This window comes from Oncorhynchus kisutch, linkage group LG6 (assembly GCF_002021735.2).
Source record: "Oncorhynchus kisutch isolate 150728-3 linkage group LG6, Okis_V2, whole genome shotgun sequence".
In the NCBI taxonomy this organism is placed as follows: Eukaryota; Metazoa; Chordata; class Actinopteri; order Salmoniformes; family Salmonidae; genus Oncorhynchus; species Oncorhynchus kisutch.
In genome coordinates, this window is record NC_034179.2 from 13,125,895 (window position 1) to 13,150,725 (window position 24,831).

Here is a 24,831-nt window from a genome sequence, read left to right on the forward strand (position 1 = left end):
GTGAAAGCCAGGTGAAAGCCAGGTGAAAGTCAGGTGAAAGCCATGTGAAAGCCAGGTGAAAGCCAGGTGAAAGCCAGGTGAAAGTCAGGTGAAAGCCAGGCGAAAGCCATGTGAAAGCCAGGTGAAAGCCATGTGAAAGCCAGGTGAAAGCCAGGTGAAAGTCAGTTGAAAGCCAGGCGAAAGCCAGGTGAAAGTCAGGTGAAAGCCAGGTGAAAGTCAGGTGAAGACTGGTGAAAGCTAGGTGAAGGAGGATTGTTTGTTCCTTGAAAACCAACACCTGGTGAGATCGATAGTACGATACCGGCTTTCAGCAACAAAGAAAAATAGCTAAATGTGTGTGTGTCTTACTCCAGATTAAAATAATTACTCTACAAGGACTGACATTGGCATATTCATAAAAAATGTTCTCATTAGCTATGAATATTTCTGTTTCTGTTATTACAGGCCTTTCTGTCAGTGCAATTTGTTGTTGATTAGACAGTAAAATCAATGAAAGCACCATCTGCAGAAGAACGTGAGAGTCTGTTTTGATATCATGTTTGTGTTATTTCCTCAGATCATAATCTCAAAGCAGTTGTCATGGTGAAAGGTCCCAGAGTTTTGACTGGTCAGGTGATGCGGTGCTAGAATGGCTCACGTACACGTTGTGGCTGGTCTTCTGCCTGATCAGACAGATAGCAACCAAGGTCAGAGTTTGAGCATCAGACTTCCCTTAAATCCAGCCATACATCCCCAATTGGCCTATGAGGCCAAAACCAGAGGAGATTGAATAGGCAATAAAACTCAGTTAGTCTGTCTGGATTGCCATTGATAATGTCCATGGTCCATTAGGATCAATTATGGACTGGCAGATGTCGAAAACCGTGCTTGACCCGAGGGCTTAATGAAAACAATTGAATTTTGGTCAACAAACATAATGTCGTTAAACCAGATAAAGAGTCAGGGGTCACATGGGATTTCCTTTAAAAGACTAGAAAGAGAGTGAGAGGGATGAGACAGGTCGCAGAGACAGAGAGAGACACAGGCCAGAGGAGAGACACCAACCAAGAAGAGACAGGAAACAGAAAAAGAAGAAGACGGTGTTCGATGGCATTCAATCGAGAGAAAAAGAGACTAGTTAGAAAAAGATGAGGAACTGAGAAGACAGGATACTGTGAAAAAAACGGATAGCCCACTAACCAGACATTGGCATAAGGAACCACCTGGAGAAATAAGGAGAAAGAGAAGAGAGCGTTACTGTGAAAAAACAACTGGTAGACAAGAGAATGAGAGGCACTTCAGATGCTCTTTGTGAGGACTGAGTTACACTGAGACTAACAGACCAAACAACCAACTAACCAACTCACCATCCAACTGACACCGGCAAACTGACCAACCGACTAACCAACCCACCAACCCACACAATAGCCTCTGCACAGTATGCGCCTCTTCAACAAGGACCTGAGGCTGCAGGACGTGACTCTGATGTACCTGACCGTCTTAGCCACCCTGGTGGTGATCCTGGTAGCCTCCTACCAGGTAGATCCTGCTGCCAGCCCCTCCAGGGGAGGATCCACCCCAACCTCCACCTCCACACCGGTGCAGCTGCCCTACCATATGCCCCTTGACCCCCGCGGACACCTCCATCTCTCTTGGAACATCTCCTACCCCCTCCAGGAGCTGTATCTGGAGGTGCGCTGCAGTGAAATGAAACATGGCCTGGTCCTGGGAATGTCCGACCGCGGGGAGCTCACCAACGCTGACCTGGTGGTCCTCTGGGACGACGGCCACCAGTCCTTCTTTGGGGTAAGGAAGTGGCATATTGTAATGACTAGTCCTACTTTGGTGTAAGGAAGGGTACTAGTCCTAGTATGGAGAAAGGAAGGGCCCTAATCCTAGTTTGGGGTAAGGAAGGACACTAGTCCTAGTTTGGGGTAAGGAAGGACACTAGTCCTAGTTTGGGGTAAGGAAATGCACTAGTCCTAGTTTGGAGAAAGGAAGGGTACTAGCCTTAGTTTGAAGAAAGGAAGGGCACTAGTCCTAGTTTGGAGAAAGGAAGGGCACTAGTCCGAGTTTGGAGAAAGGAAGGGCACTAGTCCTAGTTTGGGGTAAGGAAGGGCACTAGTCCTAGTTTGGGGTAAGGAAGGGCACTTGTCCTAGTTTGGAGAAAGGAATGGCACTAGTCCTAGTTTGGGGTAAGGAAGGGCACTAGTCCTAGTTTGGGGTAAGGAAGGGCCCTAATCCTAGTTTGGAGAAAGGAAGGGCACTAAGTCCTAGTTTGGGGTAAGGAAGGGCACTAGTCCTAGTTTGGAGAAAGGAAGGGCACTAAGTCCTAGTTTGGAGAAAGGAAGGGCACTAGTCCTAGTTTGGAGAAAGGAAGGGCACTAGTCCTAGTTTGGAGAAAGGAAGGGCACTAAGTCCTAGTTTGGGGTAAGGAAGGGCACTAGTCCTAGTTTGGAGAAAGGAAGGGCACTAGTCCTAGTTTGCGTCCAAATAACATTCTATTTCCTATGAGGTGACTTATTTTAAACCAGGGTTATGGTCAGAAGTAGTGTACTATATAGGGAATTGCATTTGGGTCCTGTTCTGTTGCTTTCAATAAGGGGTGCTTCTGCTAGTATAAGAGAGACAGTGGCTCAATGTGTTTCCAATGACTTGGCAGGTTCATTAGAGAGTGTGATGTTTACCAAGGTTGAGGGCTTCATTCCCACATGGAAGGGATAATGCTGTAGCTCAGTGGTGTTTTCCTTATTCAGTCTGATTCAGAGTGCAGTGCTGCCTACAGGGCAGAACAAATGTGAATGATTGCGTGAAAGAAAGAAAGCACAACGCCTAACCTTAACCAATTAGGATTACTTGCCTAAATTTAACCAATCCCATTTGTTTCTGCCCTCGAGGCAGAGCTGCCCCCAGAACAAGATTGAGTAAGAAACACGCCAATCTGCCACATTGTGGCTGGTACCCGTTATATTGCTTTATGTAAGAGCTGGTTCTGTTGATGGTAGACTGCCAGGCAGGATGTGTCCACATCCTCCTAAAGTAGAGAGTAAATAAGGCCATTGAAATGGGCATTTGTTGCATATCAAACTTTTGACAAGATTAGGAATGAATAGATCCAAAATGCATGGACAAAAAAAGACATTGAATGTTGAATGTTGACATCATGTGAAAACCAATTTCTGGAAATGCTGTATACTCAATAAACTAGTAGAAGCTTGTGATCATCCAAAAGTTTTCCCCCACCAAGGGAAAATATACTTTTCTAAAAAAAAACATTTAATGTCTGCTAAATTTTGCAATGCTCTCAAAAGAACATCTCACTTTCCATGTGAGGACAGGAGTCTTATAATAGGAAGGATCCCAGTCTACTGTCTGTCTATGTGGGATGAGATCCTCTTCCCAGCCTAATGTATGTCTATGTGGGATGAGATCCTCTTTCCAAGCCATATGTCTGTCTATGTGGGATGAGATCCTCTTCCCAGCCTACTGTCTGTCTATGTGGGATGAGATCCTCTTTCCAAGCCATATGTCTGTCTATGTGGGATGAGATCCTCTTCCCAGCCTACTGTCTGTCTATGTGGGATGAGATCCTCTTTCCAAGCCATATGTCTGTCTATGTGGGATGAGATCCTCTTTCCAAGCCATATGTCTGTCTATGTGGGATGATATCCTTTTCCCAGCCTTAGGGAAAGGCTGTTGGGAGCAGAAAGGTCACAACGGTGTGCCAGCCATTCACAGATTCTCTTTCTCTCTCTCTCTCTCTCTCTCTCTCTCTCTAATTCAAGGGGCGTTAATGGCATGGGAAACATGTGTTAACATTGCCAAAGCAAGGGAGGTAGATAATATACAAAAGTGAAATAAACAATAAAAAAGAAACATTTGTCTCTCTGTACTAATCTGCTGTGGGGCAGCACACATGCATTATACATCCCTTATCACTCCTCCTGCCTCTGCCTGGACCTGTCCCTGGTCTGCCTGGACCTGTCCCTGGTCTGCATAACTCTCTGCCTGGACCTGTCCCTGGTCTGCATAACTCTCTGCCTGGACCTGTCCCTGGTCTGCATAACTCTCTGCCTGGACCTGTCCCTGGTCTGCCTGGACCCGTCCCTGGTCTGCATAACTCTCTGCCTGGACCTGTCCCTGGTCTGCCTGGACCTGTCCCTGGTCTGCATAACTCTCTGCCTGGACCTGTCCCTGGTCTGCATAACTCTCTGCCTGGACCTGTCCCTGGTCTGCCTGGACCCGTCCCTGGTCTGCATAACTCTCTGCCTGGACCTGTCCCTGGTCTGCATAACTCTCTGCCTGGACCTGTCCCTGGTCTGCATAACTCTCTGCCTGGACCTGTCCCTGGTCTGCATAACTCTCTGCCTGGACCTGTCCCTGGTCTGCATAACTCTCTGCCTGGACCTGTCCCTGGTCTGCATAACTCTCTGCCTGGACCTGTCCCTGGTCTGCATAACTCTCTGCCTGGACCTGTCCCTGGTCTGCCTGGACCCGTCCCTGGTCTGCCTGACTCTCTGCCTGGACCTGTCCCTGGTCTGCATAACTCTCTGCCTGGACCTGTCCCTGGTCTGCATAACTCTCTGCCTGGACCCGTCCCTGGTCTGCATAACTCTCTGCCTGGACCTGTCCCTGGTCTTCCTGGACCCGTCCCTGGTCTGCCTGACTCTCTGCCTGGACCTGTCCCTGGTCTGCCTGGACCCGTCCCTGGTCTGCCTGACTCTCTGCCTGGACCTGTGCCTGGTCTGCCTGGACCCGTCCCTGGTCTGCCTGACTCTCTGCCTGGACCTGTCCCTGGTCTGCCTGGACCCGTCCCTGGTCTGCCTGACTCTCTGCCTGGACCCGTCCCTGGTCTGCCTGGACCCGTCCCTGGTCTGCCTGACTCTCTGCCTGGACCTGTCCCTGGTCTGCCTGGACCCGTCCCTGGTCTGCCTGACTCTCTGCCTGGACCTGTCCCTGGTCTGCCTGGACCCGTCCCTGGTCTGCCTGGACCCGTCCCTGGTCTGCCTGACTCTCTGCCTGGACCTGTCCCTGGTCTGCCTGACTCTCTGCCTGGACCTGTCCCTGGTCTGCCTGGACCCGTCCCTGGTCTGCCTGACTCTCTGCCTGGACCTGTCCCTGGTCTGCCTGGACCTGTCCCTGGTCTGCCTGACTCTCTGCCTGGACCTGTCCCTGGTCTGCCTGGACCCGTCCCTGGTCTGCCTGACTCTCTGCCTGGACCTGTGCCTGGTCTGCCTGGACCCGTCCCTGGTCTGCCTGACTCTCTGCCTGGACCTGTCCCTGGTCTGCCTGACTCTCTGCCTGGACCTGTCCCTGGTCTGCCTGACTCTCTGCCTGGACCTGTCCCTGGTCTGCCTGGACCCGTCCCTGCCCTGATTCTCTGTGCCTGGACCCGTCCCTGGTCTGCCTGGACCCGTCCCTGGTCTACCTGATTCTCTGCCTGACCCGTCCCTGCGTCTGCCTGACTCTCTGCCTGGACCCGTCCTGGTCTGCATAACTCTCTGCTGGACCCGTCCCTGGTCTGCCTGGACCGTGTCCCTGGTCTGCCTGGACCCGTCCCTGGTCTGCCTGATTCTCTGCCTGGACCTGTCCCTGGTCTGCCTGACTCTCTGCTGGACCCGTCCCTGTCTGCCTGACTCTCTGCCTGGACCTGTCCCTGGTCTGCCTGGACCCGTCCCTGGTCGCCTGGATCCGTCCCCTAGTCTGCCTGATTCTCTGCCTGACCCGTCCCTGGTCTGCCTGGACCCATCCCTGTCTACCTGATTCTCTGCCTGGACCCGTCCCTGGTCTGCCTGACTCTCTGCCTGGACCCGTCCCTGGTCTGCATAACTCTCTTCCTGGACCCGTCCCTGGTCTGCCTGGATCCGTCCCTGGTCTGCCTGGACCCGTCCCTGTCTGCCTGATTCTCTGCCTGGACCTGTCCCTGGTCTGCCTACTCTCTGCCTGGATCCGTCCCTGGTCTGCCTGACTCTCTGCCTGCTGATTCTCTGTGAAAACACTGCCTAGCTTCCTTGTGCGCCCTCTCTCCAAATTAATTGAATGGCCCCTCCAATCCGGTACAAGGGAGTAGGTCCAAAAGGGAGAGATGAGTGGAGAGAGAGAGAGGGATGAAAGGGGAGAGAGGGGTGAGGGATGAGGATAGAGAGATAACTCAGAACTTCTGTTAAAATCCTAGGACCACTTTGGTCACAACAGCACAGCGAAACTGCTTCAAAATGGAGTCTGAGGCACACAGAGCCTAACTAACTCTGACACATGGAGCGTCCCTGGTTAATTTGAGCTTTTTAATAAATGTGTGGCTACTTTGGAGTCTTTACACTTTGCCCCAACCTCAAACAATCATGCAAGGTGGAACAAACATGTATTGGATGGCTGGTTCTATTTCGGTGCATTTTACATGCGGACGATGTGATTGGAGGAGACAGATTCAGTTGTTACCATTGGCTCCTGCATCTTGCACGCTCACTTGGCCATTGCTTGGCATCGCTGTCTCATAGGGTTGGGGTTAGGATTAGATGTCACAGAATGTTTTTGGAAATACATACTTGGCTGGCTGGGAGATCTCTAGGGTTCTTTAATTGCAATTGCCCAGCATGTGGATTGCTGTCCATAAAATGTATCTAGTATCTGTCTTTGTGTGTGTGTGCGTGCATGTGTGTGTATTCGGACCTATGGGTGTGTGTTTGATTCTCTCTGTGTGTGTTACTCCAGGATGCGTGGAGTGACAGTCAGGGTCATGTGAGTCTGGACAGCCAACAGGACTACCAGCTGATGGACACCAGGCAGACACCTGAGGGATTCTCCCTGCTCTTCAAGAGACCCTTCAGCACCTGCGACCCCAGAGATTACATCATAGAGGTGAGAGACAGAGAGCGACACACACACAGGGGGAGAGGGTGAAAGAGAGAGAGGGAGTGAATCACTAAAACAATTCAGAAATACAATAGGGAAAAAGAAGGAACAGCACGTCAGAAATCAGCTCAATGTAATTGAAGAATCCATAGTCTCTAACCACTTCTGGGAAAACTGGAAAACACTAAACAAACAACACAAAGAATTATCTATCCAAATTGGAGATGTTTGGGTAAACCACTTCTCCAATCTGATTGGCTCTATAACAAAGAACAGCAAAAACATATACATGATCAAATACAGATCTTAGAATCAACGATTAAAGACCAGAACCCACTGGATTCTCCAATTACCTTGAATGAACTACAGGACAAAATAAAATCCCTTCAACCCAAAAAGGCCTGTGGTGTTGATGGTATCCTTAATGAAATTATCAAGTATACAGACAACAAATTCCAATTGGCTATACTTAAACTCTTTAACATCATCCTCAGCTCTGGCATCTTCCCCAATATGTGGAACCAAGGACTGATTACACCAATCCACAAAAGTGGAGACAAATTTGACAAACAAACAAAGGCGAAGTCTTTTTTTAACCATTGTTTAACTAGGCAAGCAAGTTAAGAACAAATTCTTATTTTCAATGACGGCCTAGAAACAGTGGGTTAACTGCCTTGTAGAACGACAGATTTTCACCTTGTCAGCTCGGGGAATTGATTTTGCAATCTTTCGGTTACTAGTCCAACGCTATAACCACTAGGCTACCTGACGCCCCTTTATGCATTATTGATTTCAAAAAAGCCTTTGACTCAATTTGACATGAGGGTCTGCTGTACAAATTGATGGAAAGTGGTGTTGGGGGAAAAACATATAACATTATAAAATCCATGTACACAAACAACAAGTGTGCAGTTAAAATAGGCAAAAAACAAGACCCACAGGGCCGTGGGGTGAAACAGGGATGCAGCTTAAGCCCCACCCTCTTCAACTTATATATCAGCGAATTGGCGGGGGCACTAGAAAAGTCTGCAGCACCCGGCCTCACCCTACTAGAATCTGAAGTCAAATGTCTACTGTTTGCTGATGATCTGGTGCTTCTGTCTCTAACCAATGAGGGCCTACAGCAGCATCTAGATCTTATGCACAGATTCTGTCAGACCTGGGCCCTGACAGTAAATCTCAGTAGACCAAAATAATGCTGTTCCAAAAAAGGTCCAGTCGCCAGGACCACAATTACAAATTCCATCTAGACACCGTTGCCCTAGAGCACACAAAAAACTATACATACATTGGCCGAAACATCAGCGCCACAGGTAACTTCCACAAAGCTGTGAACGATCTGAGAAACAAGGCAAGAAGGGCCTTCTATTCCATCAAAAGGAACAAAATATTCGACATACCAATTAGGATCTGGCTAAAAATACTTGAATTAGTTATAGAACTCATTGCCCTTTATGGTTGTGAGGTCTGGGGTCCGCTCACCAACCAAGAATTCACAAAATGGTACAAACACCAAATTGAGACTGCATGCAGAATACTGCAAAAAATATCCTCCATGAACACCAAATAATGCATGCAGAGCAGAATTAGGCCAATACCTGCTAATGATCAAAATCCATAAAAGAGACGTTAAATTCTACAACCACCTAAAAGGAAGCGATTCCCAAACCTTCCATAACAAAGCCATCACCTACAGAGAGATGAACTTGTAGAAGAGTCCCATAAGCAAGCTGGTTCTGGGGCTCTGTTCACAAACACAAACACACCCCACAGAGCCCCAGGACAGCAACACAATTAGACTCAACCAAATCATGAGAAAACAAAAATATAATTACTTGACACATTGGAAATAATTAACAAAAAAACCACGCAAACAAGAATGCTATTTGGCCCTAAACAGAGAGTACACAGTTGCAGAATACCTGACCACTGTGATTGACCCAAACTTAAGGAAAGCTTTGACTATATACAGACTCAGTGAGCATAGCCTTGCTATTGAGAGAGGCCGCCGTGGGCAGACCTGGCTCTCAAGAGAAGACAGGCTATGTGCACACTGTCCTCAAAATGAGGTGGAAACTGAGCTGCACTTCCTAACCTCCTGCCCAATGTATGACCATATTAGAGACACATATTTCACTCAGATTACACAGATTCACAAAGAATTTAAAAACAAACCCGATTTTGATAAACTCCCATATCTACTGGGTGAAATACCACAGTCTGACATCACAGCAGCAAGATTTGTGACCTGTTGCCACAAGAAAAGGTCAACCAGTGAAGAACAAACACCAATGTAAATACAACCCATATTTATGCTTATTTATTTTATATTGTGTCCTTTAACCATTTGTACATTGTTAAAACACTGTATATATATAATATGACATTTGTAATGTCTTTATTGTTTTGAAACTTCTGTATGTGTAATGTTTACTGTTCATTTTTATTGTTTATTTCACTTTATATATTCACTTTATATATTATCTACCTCACTTGCTTTGGCAATGTTAACACATGTTTCCCATGCCAATAAAGCCCTTGAATTGAGAGATAAATAAAGATAGGGGGAGAGAAATAAATAAAGATAGAGGGGGAGAGAGGGAGATAAATAAAGATAAGGAGAGAGAGAGAGAGAGAGAGAGAGGTGACTAAAGATAGGAAGAGAGAGAGAGAGAGAGAAATAAAGATAGGGAGTGAGACAGAGAGAGAGACAGAGGGAGAACAGTAAAGCAGGTGTAAAGAGAGAGACAGAGAGAGACAGAAAGAGACAGAGAGAGGACAGTATAGCAGGTGTAAAGAGAGAGACAGAGAGAGACAGAGAGAGACAGAGAGAGACAGAGAGAGAGAGAGACAGAGAGAGAGGACAGTATAGCAGGTGAAAAGAGAGAGACAAAGAGAGGACAGTATCAATCAAATGTATTTATATAGCCCTTCTTACATCAGCTGATATCTCAAAGTGCTGTACAGAAACCCAGCCTAAAACCCCAAACAGCAAGCAATGCAGGTGTAGAAGCACAGTGGCTAGGAAAAACTCCCTAGAAAGGCCAAAACCTAGGAAGAAACCTAGAGAGGAACAAGGCTATGAGGGGTGGCCAGTCCTCTTCTGGCTGTGCTGGGTGGAGATTTTAACAGAACATGGCCAAGATGTTCAAATGTTTACAAATGACCAGCATGGTCAAATAATAATAATCACAGTAGTTGTCGAGGGGGCAGCAAGTCAGCACCTCAGGAGTAAATTGTCAGTTGGCTTTTCATAGCCGATCATTAAGAGTATCTCTACCACTCCTGCTGTTTCTAGAGTGTTGAAAACAGTAGGTCTGGGACAGGTAGCACGTCCGGTGAACAGGTCAGGGTTCCATAGCCGCAGGCAGAACAGTTGAAACTGGAGCAGCAGCACGGCCAGGTGGACTGGGGACAGCAAGGAGTCATTATGCCAAGTAGTACTGAGGCATGGTCCTAGGGCTCTGGTCCTCCGGGAGAGAGAAAAAAGAGAGAATTAAAGAGAGCATACTTAAGTTCACACAGGACACCAGATAAGACAGGAGAAGTACTCCAGATATAACAGACTGACCCTAGCCCCCCGACACATAAACTACTGCAGCATAAATACTGGAGGCTGAGACAGGAGGGATCAGGAGACACTGTGGCCCCATCCGATGATACCCCAGGACAGTGCCAAACAGGCAGGATATAACCCCACCCACTTTGCCAAAGCACAGCCCCCACACCACTGGAGGGATATCTTCAACCACCAACTTACCATCCTGAGACAAGGCCGAGTATAGCCCTCCGCCACGGCACAACCCAAGGGGGGGCGCCAACCCAGACAGGAAGATCACGTCAGTGACCCACTCAAGTGACGCACCCCTCCTAGGGACGGCATGGAAGAGCACCAGTAAGCCAGTGACTCAGCCCCTGTAATAGGGTTAGAGGCAGAGAATCCCAGTGGAGAGAGGGGATCCGACCAAGCAGAGACAGCAAGGGCGGTTCGTTGCTCCAGAGGATTTCCGTTCACCTTCACACTCCTGGGCCAGACTACACTCAATCATATGACCCACTGAAGAAATGAGTCTTCAGTAAAGACTTAAAGGTTGAGACTGAGTCTGCATCTCTCACATGGGTAGGCAGACCATTCCATAAAAATTGAGCTCTATAGGAGAAACCCCTGCCTCCAGCTGTTTGCTTAGAAATTCTAGGGACAATTAGGAGGCCTGCGTCTTGTGACTGTAGCGTACGTGTGGGTATTTACGGCAGGACCAAATCGGAAAGATAGGTAGGAGCAAGCCCATGTAATGTTTTGTAGATTAGCAGTAAAACCTTGAAATCAGCCCTTGCCTTAACAGGAAGCCATTCTAGAGAGGCTAGCACTGGAATAATGTGATCACATTTTTTGGTTCTAGTCAGGATTCTAGCAGCCGTATTTAGCGCTAACTGAAGTTTATTTAGTGCTTTATCTGGGTAGCCGGAAAGTAGAGCATTGCAGTAGTCTAACCTAGAAGTGACAAAAGCATGGATACATTTTTCTGCATAATTTTTGGACAGAAAGTTTCTGATTTTTGCAATGTTACTTAGACGGAAAAAAGCTGTCCTTGTAACAGTCTTGTTATGTTCGTCAATAGAGAGATCAGGATCCAGAGTAACGCCGAGATCCTTCACATTTTTATTTGAGACGGCTGTACAACCATTAAGATTAATTGTCAGAATCAACAGAAGATCTCTTTGTTTCCTGGGACCTAAGAACAACTATCTCTGTTTTGTCCGAGTTTAAAAGTAGAACGTTTGCAGCCATCCACTTCCTTATGTCTGAAACACAGGTTTCTAGCGTGGGCAATTTTGGGGCTTCACCATGTTTCATTGAAATGTACAGCTGTGTGTCATCCGCATAGCAGTGAAAGTTAACATTATGTTTTCGAATGACATCCCCAAGAGGTAAAATATATAGTGAAAACAATAGCGGTCCTAAAACGGAACACCGAAATTTACTGCATACTGGACCCTATTCCAACTAATCTACTGAAAGAGCTGCTTCAATCTAGCTCCCTGGTATACAGAAAACACCCGAGCTCTGAGGCCATTTTCCAGAAAATTGGAACGGAAATGGCGCCGTGCAAGGGGATTTATACTAATGTTACTATCTGTACTTACTGGTGGCACAGACGCTGTTTCATCCTTTCCTACACTGAAATTACCCTTGCCTAACGCTTGCGTCTGAAGCTGGGCTTGCAGCACCCCGCCGTAAGGCGATCGTTCTCCTGTAAATTATGAGAATAGCGACTGCAATTAGAAGGCATCATGTTAATGTTACTATCTGTACTTACTGGTGGCACAGACACTGTTTCATCCTTTCATACACTGAAATTACCCTTGCCTAACGTAAGGAGATCGTTCTCCTGTATATTATGAGAATAGCGACTGCAATTAGAAGGCATCATGTTAATGTTACTACTTAGCTTCGGCTGTTGGAGGTCCTGACGAACCACGTCCAGATAACGTGTCCGGAGTGAAAAAGTTGAAGGAAAAAAAAAAGTTGAGTGAGGGAAAACAAAAAATATAAACGGTAATTAAAAAGTAAAACCGTAAAGTTGTCAGGTAGCAAAGTAAGGTTGGCAACAAAACGCACAGCAATACGTAAACAAGTATAGCAGGTGAAAAGAGAGAGACAGAGAGAGACAGAGAGAGGACAGTCTAGCAGGTGAAAAGAGAGAGACAGAGAGAGACAGAGGGAGGACAGTATAGAAGGTGAAAAGAGAGAGACAGAGAGAGACAGAGAGAGACAGAGAGAGGACAGTATAGCAGGTGAAAAAAGAGAGACAGAGAGAGACAGAGAGAGACAGAGAGAGGACAGTATAGAAGGTGAAAAGAGAGAGACAGAGAGAAACAGAGAGAGACAGAGAGAGGACAGTATAGCAGGTGAAAAGAGAGAGACAGAGAGAGACAGAGAGAGGACAGTATAGAAGGTGAAAAGAGAGAGACAAGAGAGAGACAGAGAGAGACCGAGAGACAGAGAGAGAGACAGAGAGAGAGAGACAGAGAGAGAACAGTATAGCAGGTGAACAGAGAGAGACAGAGAGAGAACAGTATAGCAGGTGAACAGAGAGAGACAGAGAGAGACAGAGAGAGAACAGTATAGCAGGTGAACAGAGAGAGACAGAGAGAACAGTATAGCAGGTGAAAAGAGAGAGACAGAGAGAGAACAGTATAGCAGGTGAAAAGAGAGAGACAGAGAGAGGACAGAGAGAGACAGAGAGAGACAGAGAGAGAACAGAGAGAGACAGAGAGAGAACAGTATAGCAGGTGAAAAGAGAGAGACAGAGAGAGACAGAGAGAGAACAGTATAGCAGGTGAACAGAAAGAGACAGAGAGAGACAGAGAGAGACAGAGAGAGGACAGAGAGAGACAGAGAGAGACAGAGAGAGACAGAGAGAGAACAGAGAGAGACAGAGAGAGACAGAGAGAGACAGAGAGAGACAGAGAGAGACAGAGAGAGAACAGTATAGCAGGTGAAAAGCCGTAAAGAGAGGAATAATAAAGACTGTGCTTGATTCTGATTGGCAGGAGGGTACTGTTCACCTGATCTACGGAGTGTTGGATCAGCCAATCCGCTCGCTCCAGCAGCTCAACCTGTCCCAGATTGAGACGGGAGTGCAGAGGGCCCTCCTGCTGCGCCCAGACACCCCACCCCCCTCCCTGCCCCGAGACGTACAAACCCTGGAGGTCCGGACCCCCGACGTCACCATCCCCACCCAGGAGACCACCTACTGGTGCCACATCTTCCAACTGCCACCCAACATGCCCAAGAACCACATTGTCATGGTAAACCGCTAAACCTAGTCCTTTTCAATGATGGAACCAGAATTAGAATGACATTTAGTTATTCCATAGAATTAGAATGACATTTAGTTATTCCATAGAATTAGAATGACATTTAGTAGTTCCGTAGAATTAGAATGACATTTAGTAATTCCATAGAATTAGAATGACATTTAGTAATTCCATAGAATTAGAATGACATTTAGTTATTCCATAGAATTAGAATGACATTTAGTTATTCCATAGAATTAGAATGACATTTAGTTATTCCATATAATTAGAATGACATTTAGTTATTCCATAGAATTAGAATGACATTTAGTTATTCCATAGAATTAGAATGACATTTAGTTATTCCATAGAATTAGAATGACATTTAGTTATTCCATAGAATTAGAATGACATTTAGTTATTCCATAGAATTAGAATGACATTTAGTTATTCCATAGAATTAGAATGACATTTAGTTATTCCATAGAATTAGAATGACATTTAGTTATTCCATAGAATTAGAATGACATTTAGTTATTCCATAGAATTAGAATGACATTTAGTTATTCTATTAGGATTATTCTCAGTAATTCTATTTCTATGGATGTAACCATCGAGTCCATGGCCCCTAGGCATTCCAATAGACTTGGATAAGTGTATGAATGTAATCAATATGACAATATCCCTCCCATCCTTATTGCTTAGCCCTACCCAATCCTTGGGCATAGCAATGAGTTTGAAAATCACAACAGTAGAGTCAATACCAATCAATCTACACCTCTTTTTCCTCCTCCTCCTCCTCCTCCTCCTCCCCCTCCTCCTCCTCCTCCTCCTCCTCCTCCTCCTCCTCCCTCTTCCTCACCCCCGCCAAAGTATGAGTCGGTGGTAACCCCTGGTAACGAGGCCATAGTGCACCACATGGAGGTGTTTGAGTGTTCTCCTGAGATGAGTACAGTCCCACAGTACAGCGGGTCCTGTGACTCCAAGATGAAGCCCGCCAGCCTCAACTACTGTCGCCATGTTCTGGCGGCCTGGGCTATGGGGGCTAAGGTAATACACACACAGACACCAGAACTGGGTTCAAATAGTATTCCTTTTTTTTCAAGTGCTTACAGTGCCTTCAGAAAGTATTCACACCCCTTGACCTTTTCTACATTTTGTTGTGTTACAGCCTGAATTTAAAAAACTGCCTGAATGTAAAAAATATTACATGTAGATTGTTTTGTTGTCTCTGGCCTAAACACAATACTCTACAATGTCAAACTGGAATGATGTTCTGAGAAATGTTTACAAATGAATTAAAAATGAAAAGCTGAAATGTCTTGGGTCAATAAGTATTCAACACCTATGTTATGGCAAGCTTAAAAAAAATTCTGGAGTAAAAATGTGCTTAACAGGTCACATAAGTTGCATGGACAATAATAGAGTTTCACATTATTTTTTCATGACTACCTCCTCTCTGTACCCCACACATACGATTATCTGTAAGGTCCCTCAGTCATGCAGTGAATTTCAAACACAGATTCAACCACAAAGACCAGGGAGGTTTTCCAATGCCTCGCAAAGAGGGCACCTATTGGTAGATGGGTAAAATAAAAAGCATGATAAACACTATTATTGCACAGAGAGTGAGTCCATGCAACTCATTATGTGACTTTAACTTACTCCTGAACTTATGTAGGCTTGTTATAACAAAGGAGTTGAATAGTTATTGACATTCCAGCTTTAATATTATGGGGTATTGTGTGTAGGCTGTAACACAACAAACAGGGGCGTGAATACTGTCTGAAGGCACTATAGGTACACTGACACTTTGAGGGCATAATTGGTTAACATAGTAAAATCCTGAACAGTAAGAGCTTGCTGTTCAATTCTTTCCATATTGAACACAGACATTTCAACCAGGTAAGTCACAGTAGTAGAGAGGCAGGGTGGTAAAGTCTGAGAGACTAGAGATCCACAGAAACAGAGACAAACTGAGGAAAAAACTCTGAGAAACCATGAAAGCGTCAGAGAACATTACTAGGAAAATACCTATCTCTGAATAATGTCATGTCTGGTTCAATAGAAGTATGTTTTGATGAGAGCAGGGAAGCAGTCTCTAGTGGAGCTGGTGAGTGGTGGTGAGGAGAGGACAGGAGCGTGTGTGTGTGTGTTTGTATGTGCCTCTGTGCATTGGTGTGTGTGTGCATGTGTCAGTTTGTGAATCTCTCTGTGTGTGTGTGTGTGTGTGTGTGTGTGTGTGTGTGTGTGTGTGTGTGTGTGTGTGTGTGTGTGTGTGTGTGTGTGTGTGTGTGTGTGTGTGTGTGTCTGTGTGTGTGTGTGTGTGTGCGTGATAGTGTGTGAGAGTGTGTGTGAGAGTGTGTGAATCAGTTTGTGAATCTCTGTGTGTGTGTGTGTGTGTGTGTGTGTGTGTGTGTGTGTGTGTGTGTGTGTGTGTGTGTGTGTGTGTGTGTGTGTGTGTGTGTGTGTCTGTGAGTGTGGGAATCTGTGTGAGTGTGTGTGTGTGTGTGTGAGAGTGAGTGTGTGTGTGTGTGTGTGTACGTGATAGTGTATGTGAGAGTTTATGTGAGAGTGTGTGAATCTGTGTGTGAATCTCTGTGTGCATGTGTGTGTGTGTGTGTGTGTGTGTGTGTGTGTGTGTGTGTGTGTGTGTGTGTGTGTGTGTGTATGTGTGTGTGTGTGTGTGTGTGAATCTGTGTGTTTGTGTGTGTGTGTTCATGTAGGTGGTGGTGATGCCCTGGGATGTGTGAGGCAGAGGAAGACACATCTTACTGGATAAGAATCACATCACAGCCAGAGAACTGGTGCCTAGTGCCAAGCCTCTGAGCCCTCCCATTGGATTAGCAGACGGCGAAAACAAAACAGAAATCATGTGTTCTGCTGAGTGGCGAGGGTAGAAGCAGAGCTGGAGAGATGAGATTAGCTAGGAAATATACAGGCCTGTTCAGTTTTAGCACATTCTGGATCCCACACACATCTAAAGGGAAATCTGGCATTATAAAAGAAGGGAGGCGAAAGAAGAGGAGGAAGGCGAGAAAAAGAAAGAGAGAGGGAAGAGAGAGATAGGGGAGAGTGTGGAGGAGGAGGATGAGGAGGAAGAGAAAGACCAGTTATGTAAAATAGTCCTAGGGATGCTGCCAGGCCGGGGGAGAGAAAAGATTCACAAGCTCTCCTCTCCGGAATGCTAATAAGATTGATATGAAAATAAGTTTTTATCTCCAAAAGTATTTTTGTTTAATCGTCTATCTCTTTTATGAACAGATCCTCAGAACACGTTAGGGGAACATATACCATAGAGATGTATAGTGATGAATATAGAAGATAGAAATAGAGACAAACAGACTCGGTGCTGTTTTAGTCTTCTCTGGATCAATAAGAGCTATTTCCTTCCTGCGTTGGCTGAAACTACTCCTTTTATGCTGGATGATTCACATGTCCAAAAAAGAATATGTTCAATGATAAAAATAATGTGATATGGAATGATAAAAAATAAAATATGTTAAATGATAAAAAATAACATGATGTTAAATTATAAAAATAATGTGACGTTCACAATGCTAAAACTAATGTGATGTTCAATGTTAAAAATAATGTGATGTTCAATGATTAAAAGAATGCATCTGTGTGTGTGTGTGTGTGCGTGCATGTGTAGTCTTTCTACTACCCAACTGATGCAGGGCTGCCTCTAGGAGGACCAGCGTCTTCCAGGTTTCTCCGACTAGAGGTGCACTACCACAACCCACTCCTCATATCAGGTAAAACGACCTACCCATCACAGAGTTTTATACTATTCTACCCCTAAGAACCTTAGAGCTGGGTTATTAAATTACCACCCCTCAGCAATGTAGTACAGATCGTTTTATTTTCTACCTGGTGGTAAATTGATCAATTACTGTCACTGATTGTCAACAGTCCACCCACCAGGTGTTCCCTGATTGGAGGCAGAGAATGAAAACCAGAAGTACCAGTTGATTAGCTCTGCTCTATAGTCTCCCAATATCTCCCCTGCTTCTTCCATCTTCCTTCTACTCAACACCCGTCTTCATCTCTCCCCTCCCTACGTCATCCATCACTCCCTCTACCCCTTCTTCCTAAACCCCATCCTTCTCTCATATTTTATCTCCTCCCCCACTACTCCACTTCCCTCCCTCCCTACACCCGATCTATTTCCCCTTCCCCTTTCCTTCCCCCTCTACCCCCTTCTTCCCCCACTTACCTCCCTTCAGTCCCGCCCCCTCCCTCTACCTCTCCTCCTTCCTGTCTCCCCTCCTCTCTGACAGGTTCTGGTTATGCTGTGTCCCCATGCAGGTCGTAAGGACAACTCTGGGGTGCGTCTCTACCACACCCCCAGCTTAAGGAGGTACGACGCGGGCATCATGGAGCTTGGGCTGGTCTACACCCCGGTCATGGCCATACCACCCAGAGAACAGAACTTCCATCTCACAGGATTCTGCACGTCCAAGTGTACACAAACTGTTAGTACAATATCTTTCTAACATAAATCCTCAGAAAACGTGCACACAGACTGTTGGTACAATATCCTTCTAACATAAATCCTTAGAAAACGTGTACACAGACTGTTGGTAGGCTACAATTTCCCCCAGGGATGTCTACTGTAGATATAGGACTGAAACCACTCCTGGACCTTCTATAACAATGGAACATTTTGGTAGCTGGTAACATTTTACTCAAAACCCCCAGGTAAATGCATTAAGATGTGGTTGTAATGCATTGTAATACTTGTCATGAGCATAAATGACCCCCTTTGTCTTATTGTAATCAGATACTATTTCTACTTACATGGCCAGAACTACAGTACAGTATCTCAGTACAAATGTAACTGACAGGAGTTAGAATATCATAATGGTGTAAGGGTTGTCGTCGGTGGAAGAAGGATCGGACCAAAGCGCAGCGTGGTAAGTGTTCATGATGATTTTAATAAAAGAAAGCACTGAACACTGAATCAAAACAATAAAAGATGATGTGAATATACAAAACCGAAACAGTACCGTGTGGCCCAAACACTCACACGGAAACAAACACCCACAAACCAAAAGTGAAACCCAGGCTACCTAAGTATGATTCTCAATCAGAGACAACTAACGACACCTGCCTCTGATTGAGAACCATACTAGGCCGAACACAAAAACCAACATAGAAAAACCAACATAGAAAAACAAACATTGACTGCCCACCCCAACTCACACCCTGACCATACTAAAACAAAGAATAATATAACAGAACTATGGTCAGAACGTGACAAATGGACCTTTCTTAACGTGTCCAATTCCTCTCATGACCTCCACCAGGCCCTTCCTCCAGGGGGGATCAACATCTTTGCGTCCCAGCTGCACACCCACTTGGCTGGGAGAGGGGTGAGGACGGTCCTGGTGAGGGGTGGAAGAGAGGTGAAGGTGGTACAGGAGGATAAGCATTTCAGCACCCACTATCAGGTAACCCCTCCGGGTACATCAGGTATGCACCAACAAATACACAAGCGCACACAGAGCTCTCTCTCTCTCTCTCTCTCTCTCTCTCTCTCTCTCTCTCTCTCTCTCTTTCTCTCTCTCAAGGTACTACTAATCTCTCCAAGGTTCAGTGAGGCAAGACACACACATCTGGTTTGCTGCTGCAGAACAACACAACTCTCCCTTGACCTGTATTAATATCCTTTCTCTAACTGACCTGTATTCATATCCTTTCTCTAACTGATCAGTATTCATATCCTTTCTCTAACTGATCAGTATTCATATCCTTTCTCTAACTGACCTGTATTCATATCCTTTCTCTAACTGATCAGTATTCATATCCTTTCTCTAACTGACCTGTATTCATATCCTTTCTCTAACTGATCAGTATTCATATCCTTTCTCTAACTGATCAGTATTCATATCCTTTCTCTAACTGACCTGTATTCATATCCTTTCTCTAACTGATCAGTATTCATATCCTTTCTCTAACTGATCAGTATTCATATCCTATCTCCTACTGATCTGTATTCATATCCTTTCTCTAACTGATCTGTATTCATATCCTTTCTCTAACTGATCAGTATGCATATCCTTTCTCTAACTGATCAGTATTCATATCCTTTCTCTGATCTGTATTCATGTCCTTTCTCTAACTGATCAGTATTCATATCCTTTCTCTGATCTGTATTCATATCCTTTCTCTAACTGATCAGTATTCATATCCTTTCTCTAACTGATCTGTATTCATATCCTTTCTCTAACTGATCTGTATTCATATCCTTTCTCTAACTGATCTGTATTCATATCCTTTCTCTAACTGATCAGTATTCATATCCTTTCTCTAACTGATCAGTATTCATATCCTTTCTCTGATCTGTATTCATGTCCTTTCTCTAACTGATCAGTATTCATATCCTTTCTCTGATCTGTATTCATATCCTTTCTCTAACTGATCAGTATTCATATCCTTTCTCTAACTGATCTGTATTCATATCCTTTCTCTAACTGATCTGTATTCATATCCTTTCTCTAACTGATCTGTATTCATATCCTTTCTCTAACTGATCAGTATTCATATCCTTTCTCCTACTGACCTGTATTCATATCCTTTCTCTAAATAGTCTAGATGCAACCTCGAGGGACATAAACCATTTTATTTGTAGATGTTATCGAAGGTGCAGCGAAATGCTTGTGTTTCTAGCTCCAACAGTGTAGTAATACCTAGCAATACAAAATAAGTGTCATGTAAGACTTTCTATTGAGACTCTCTCTGCATGTATTACAACTATTTTCCTCGTATCTTCTAACCTCCTGCCTGTACAACACTCTTCCTTGTATCCAGCTCATATCTTCTGATTAGTCTAGATACAAGACAACTTTAAGCAACATCAAAACAAGAAATCACAGCCAGATCATTGTGTTTTATAAAAATAAATAAAGAGAGTTACACTCTGTATATACAAGCTGCCAGTAATTTATTGGGTAAAACACCACCAATGTTTCAGCATCACAGTGACTTCTTCAGGATGAAGGTGGATTGTTGGTGTTTTACCAATTCAATTACTGGGAGTTTATACTGTATAGAGTGAGTGCGAATCTCTTTATTATTATTTTTTATAGCCTACAGTTTACTCGCTGTTAGTCAGCACCTCTACTAACTTTTCTTGGCTCATGTTTTTCACTGGATCATTGTGTTTTGAAAGCAATTCAATCGATGAGAATGTTGTTGTCTCCTCCTGCAGATAATCAGAATGCTGAGGAAGATGGTGACAGTGCTGCCTGTAAGTATGCTCCTCTTTCTACTGTCACAGCTGTTTCAGCAGGTGGGATAAGATACCACACAGTACGGTGGGTTTTGTCTCTGGAATAAGATTCAGTAAAGGGAACGGGGGCAGTGAGAGAAAGAAGGGACTATTACAGACCTGAGGAAGAGAAGATGACTGAGGGCGAAACAAGACGAGAACAACAGAGATGATACACAGTACTACTACAGCTATAGTCTGTCTCTGCTCTGCTGCAGAACAACAGAGATGATACACAGTACTACTACAGCTACAGTCTGTCTCTGCTCTGCTGCAGAACAACAGAGATGATACACAGTACTACTACAGCTACAGTCTGTCTCTGCTCTGCTGCAGAACAACAGAGATGATACACAGTACTACTACAGCTACAGTCTGTCTCTGCTCTGCTGCAGAACAACAGACATGATACACAGTACTACTACAGCTACAGTCTGTCTCTGCTCTGCTGCAGAACAACAGAGATGATACACAGTACTACTACAGCTACAGTCTGTCTCTGCTCTGCTGCAGAACAACAGAGATGATACACAGTACTACTACAGCTATAGTCTGTCTCTGCTCTGCTGCAGAACAACAGAGATGATACACAGTACTGCTACAGCTACAGTCTGTCTCTGCTCTGCTGCAGAACAACAGAGATGATACACAGTACTGCTACAGCTACAGTCTGTCTCTGCTCTGCTGCAGAACAACAGAGATGATACACAGTACTGCTACAGCTACAGTCTGTCTCTGCTCTGCTGCAGAACAACAGAGATGATACACAGTACTGCTACAGCTACAGTCTGTCTCTGCTCTGCTGCAGAACAACAGAGATGATACACAGTACTGCTACAGCTACAGTCTGTCTCTGCTCTGCTGCAGAACAACAGACATGATACACAGTACTACTACAGCTACAGTCTGTCTCTGCTCTGCTGCAGAACAACAGAGATGATACACAGTACTACTACAGCTACAGTCTGTCTCTGCTCTGCTGCAGAACAACAGACATGATACACAGTACTACTACAGCTACAGCCTGTCTCTGCTCTGCTGCAGAACAACAGAGATGATACACAGTACTACTACAGCTACAGTCTGTCTCTGCTCTGCTGCAGAACAACAGACATGATACACAGTACTACTACAGCTACAGCCTGTCTCTGCTCTGCAGCAGAACAACAGAGATGCAGAGTTGCCTGTTTAAAAATAAAGAGGAACAATGCAAATATTCTGTAAACCATGGTAACTTGTTGTTACCCTCTAGGACGATAAGTGTAAAACATTGGCAGAACATTGCCTGATTTGAGTGTGTGTGTCCCCAACAGGGGGACGTCCTCTTGACAAAGTGTACATACAACACAGAGGACAGGAGCCAGCCTACAGTGGTGAGTATGTTTGGTTTTCACTACAAGTGCAGCCATGAAATGTAGCAAATGGTTATGCAGACCGCAAACATGCATACACGCATACATGCACACATGCACTTGAAGGCGAGTCTAGACTGACTGATCTACAAATCACCTTCATAAATAACTCAATACTATTTGTAGAATAGTAAGTCAGTTAATCACGATGTACCCATGATACATAATGATACATAACGGTTTCGATGCTCTTCACAACAGTGGCTGTGTTCGAAGCATCTAACCAGTAACTTTAGCCAACCAGCTTAATGTGTTTAATGTGGGTATATCCTCCTACCACAGACAGACAGGGCTCAGAGCGGCTCTACTGCCCTCCCCAGATCTCAGTAATCTGGGGTCAGACACAGTGAGAAGGAGGCTCTGGGCTGGAGGATGATGATGATGATGATGCTCTCTCCTCCTCTCCTCTGATGCTGAGAGCAGTGGACAGAAGTGGACACACACACTCACTCTCACGCACGTACAATTGCACGAACAGACACATGCACAAATATAAACACACATACTCACACACTGTCCTCTGTGTTTCTGGGGTTACGATAAGGGCAAGGAGGAAATTCTGGGGAATTGAGAAAGTTTCTCTTTCCTCCAGAGGTTGCAATATAGTGAGGAGATTGTTACAGAGAGAGATACTTTGGATCATCTGCAATCAGATTGCATTGAGCCACAAGGTCTGAATGAACAGCTGTCTGTTTTGGTAAATACATTTTTCCTTTGTTGATATCTGTCTTTTGCTATTCAAGTGGGATGTATGGGGAGGAGTCTGAAATGTATATGTATGGGGAGGAGTCTGGAATGTATATGTATGTGGAGGAGACTGGAATGTATGGGGAGGAGTCTGGAATGTATATGTATGGGGAGGAGTCTGGAATGTATATGTATGGGGAGGAGTCTGGAATGTATGGGGAGGAGTCTGGAATGTATATGTATGGGGAGGAGTCTGGAATGTATATGTATGTGGAGGAGTCTGAAATGTATATGTATGGGGAGGAGACTGGAATGTATGGGGAGGAGTCTGGAATGTATATGTATGGGGAGGAGTCTGGAATGTATATGTATGTGGAGGAGACTGGAATGTATGGGGAGGAGTCTGGAATGTATATGTATGGGGAGGAGTCTGGAATGTATATGTATGGGGAGGAGTCTGGAATGTATGGGGAGGAGTCTGGAATATATGGGGAGGAGTCTGGAATGTATATGTATGTGGAGGAGTCTGAAATGTATATGTATGTGGAGGAGTCTGGAATGTATATGTATGGGGAGGAGACTGGAATGTATATGTATGTGGAGGAGTCTGGAATATATGGGGAGGAGTCTGAAATGTATATGTATGGGGAGGAGACTGGAATGTATATGTATGGGGAGGAGACTGGAATGTATGGGGAGGAGTCTGGAATATATGGGGAGGAGTCTGGAATATATGGGGAGGAGTCTGAAATGTATATGTATGTGGAGGAGTCTGGAATGTATATGTATGGGGAGGAGACTGGAATGTATGGGGAGGAGTCTGGAATATATGGGCAGGAGTCTGGAATATATGGGGAGGAGTCTGAAATGTATATGTATGGGGAGGAGACTGGAATGTATATGTATGGGGAGGAGACTGGAATGTATGGGGAGGAGTCTGGAATATATGGGCAGGAGTCTGGAATATATGGGGAGGAGTCTGAAATGTATATGTATGGGGAGGAGACTGGAATGTATATGTATGGGGAGGAGACTGGAATGTATGGGGAGGAGTCTGGAATATATATGTATGGGGAGGAGACTGGAATGTATGGGGAGGAGTCTGGAATATATGGGGAGGAGTCTGGAATATATGGGGAGGAGTCTGAAATGTATATGTATGGGGAGGAGACTGGAATGTATATGTATGGGGAGGAGACTGGAATGTATGGGGAGGAGTCTGGAATATATGGGGAGGAGTCTGGAATATATGGGGAGGAGTCTGAAATGTATATGTATGGGGAGGAGTCTGGAATATATGGGGAGGAGTCTGGAATGTATGGGGAGGAGTCTGGAATGTATATGTATGGGGAGGAGACTGGAATGTATGGGGAGGAGTCTGGAATATATGGGGAGGAGTCTGGAATATATGGGGAGGAGTCTGAAATGTATATGTATGGGGAGGAGTCTGGAATATATGGGGAGGAGTCTGGAATGTATGGGGAGGAGTCTGGAATGTATATGTATGGGGAGGAGACTGGAATGTATGGGGAGGAGTCTGGAATATATGGGGAGGAGTCTGGAATATATGGGGAGGAGTCTGAAATGTATATGTATGGGGAGGAGACTGGAATGTATGGGGAGGAGTCTGGAATATATGGGGAGGAGTCTGAAATGTATATGTATGGGGAGGAGACTGGAATGTATATGTATGGGGAGGAGACTGGAATGTATGGGGAGGAGTCTGGAATATATGGGGAGGAGTCTGGAATATATGGGGAGGAGTCTGAAATGTATATGTATGGGGAGGAGACTGGAATGTATATGTATGGGGAGGAGACTGGA

At 45.1% G+C, this 24,831-nt stretch overlaps 1 protein-coding gene across 1 annotated transcript in view; it reads left to right on the top strand.

The window, feature by feature from the left end:
- The first annotated feature begins 979 nt into the window (after nt 1–979).
- The window catches only part of dbh (dopamine beta-hydroxylase (dopamine beta-monooxygenase)), a 60,485-nt gene continuing 36,633 nt past the window's right edge, over nt 980–24,831 (top strand). The window contains exons 1-9 of the mRNA XM_020486890.2: nt 980–1,785; nt 6,691–6,837; nt 13,387–13,644; nt 14,506–14,682; nt 17,288–17,390; nt 17,944–18,110; nt 18,945–19,088; nt 20,849–20,887; nt 22,222–22,281. Coding sequence (XP_020342479.2) covers nt 1,420–1,785; nt 6,691–6,837; nt 13,387–13,644; nt 14,506–14,682; nt 17,288–17,390; nt 17,944–18,110; nt 18,945–19,088; nt 20,849–20,887; nt 22,222–22,281 — 1,461 coding nt within the window. The 5' untranslated portion in view covers nt 980–1,419. The remainder of the gene's footprint in view (nt 1,786–6,690; nt 6,838–13,386; nt 13,645–14,505; nt 14,683–17,287; nt 17,391–17,943; nt 18,111–18,944; nt 19,089–20,848; nt 20,888–22,221; nt 22,282–24,831) is intronic.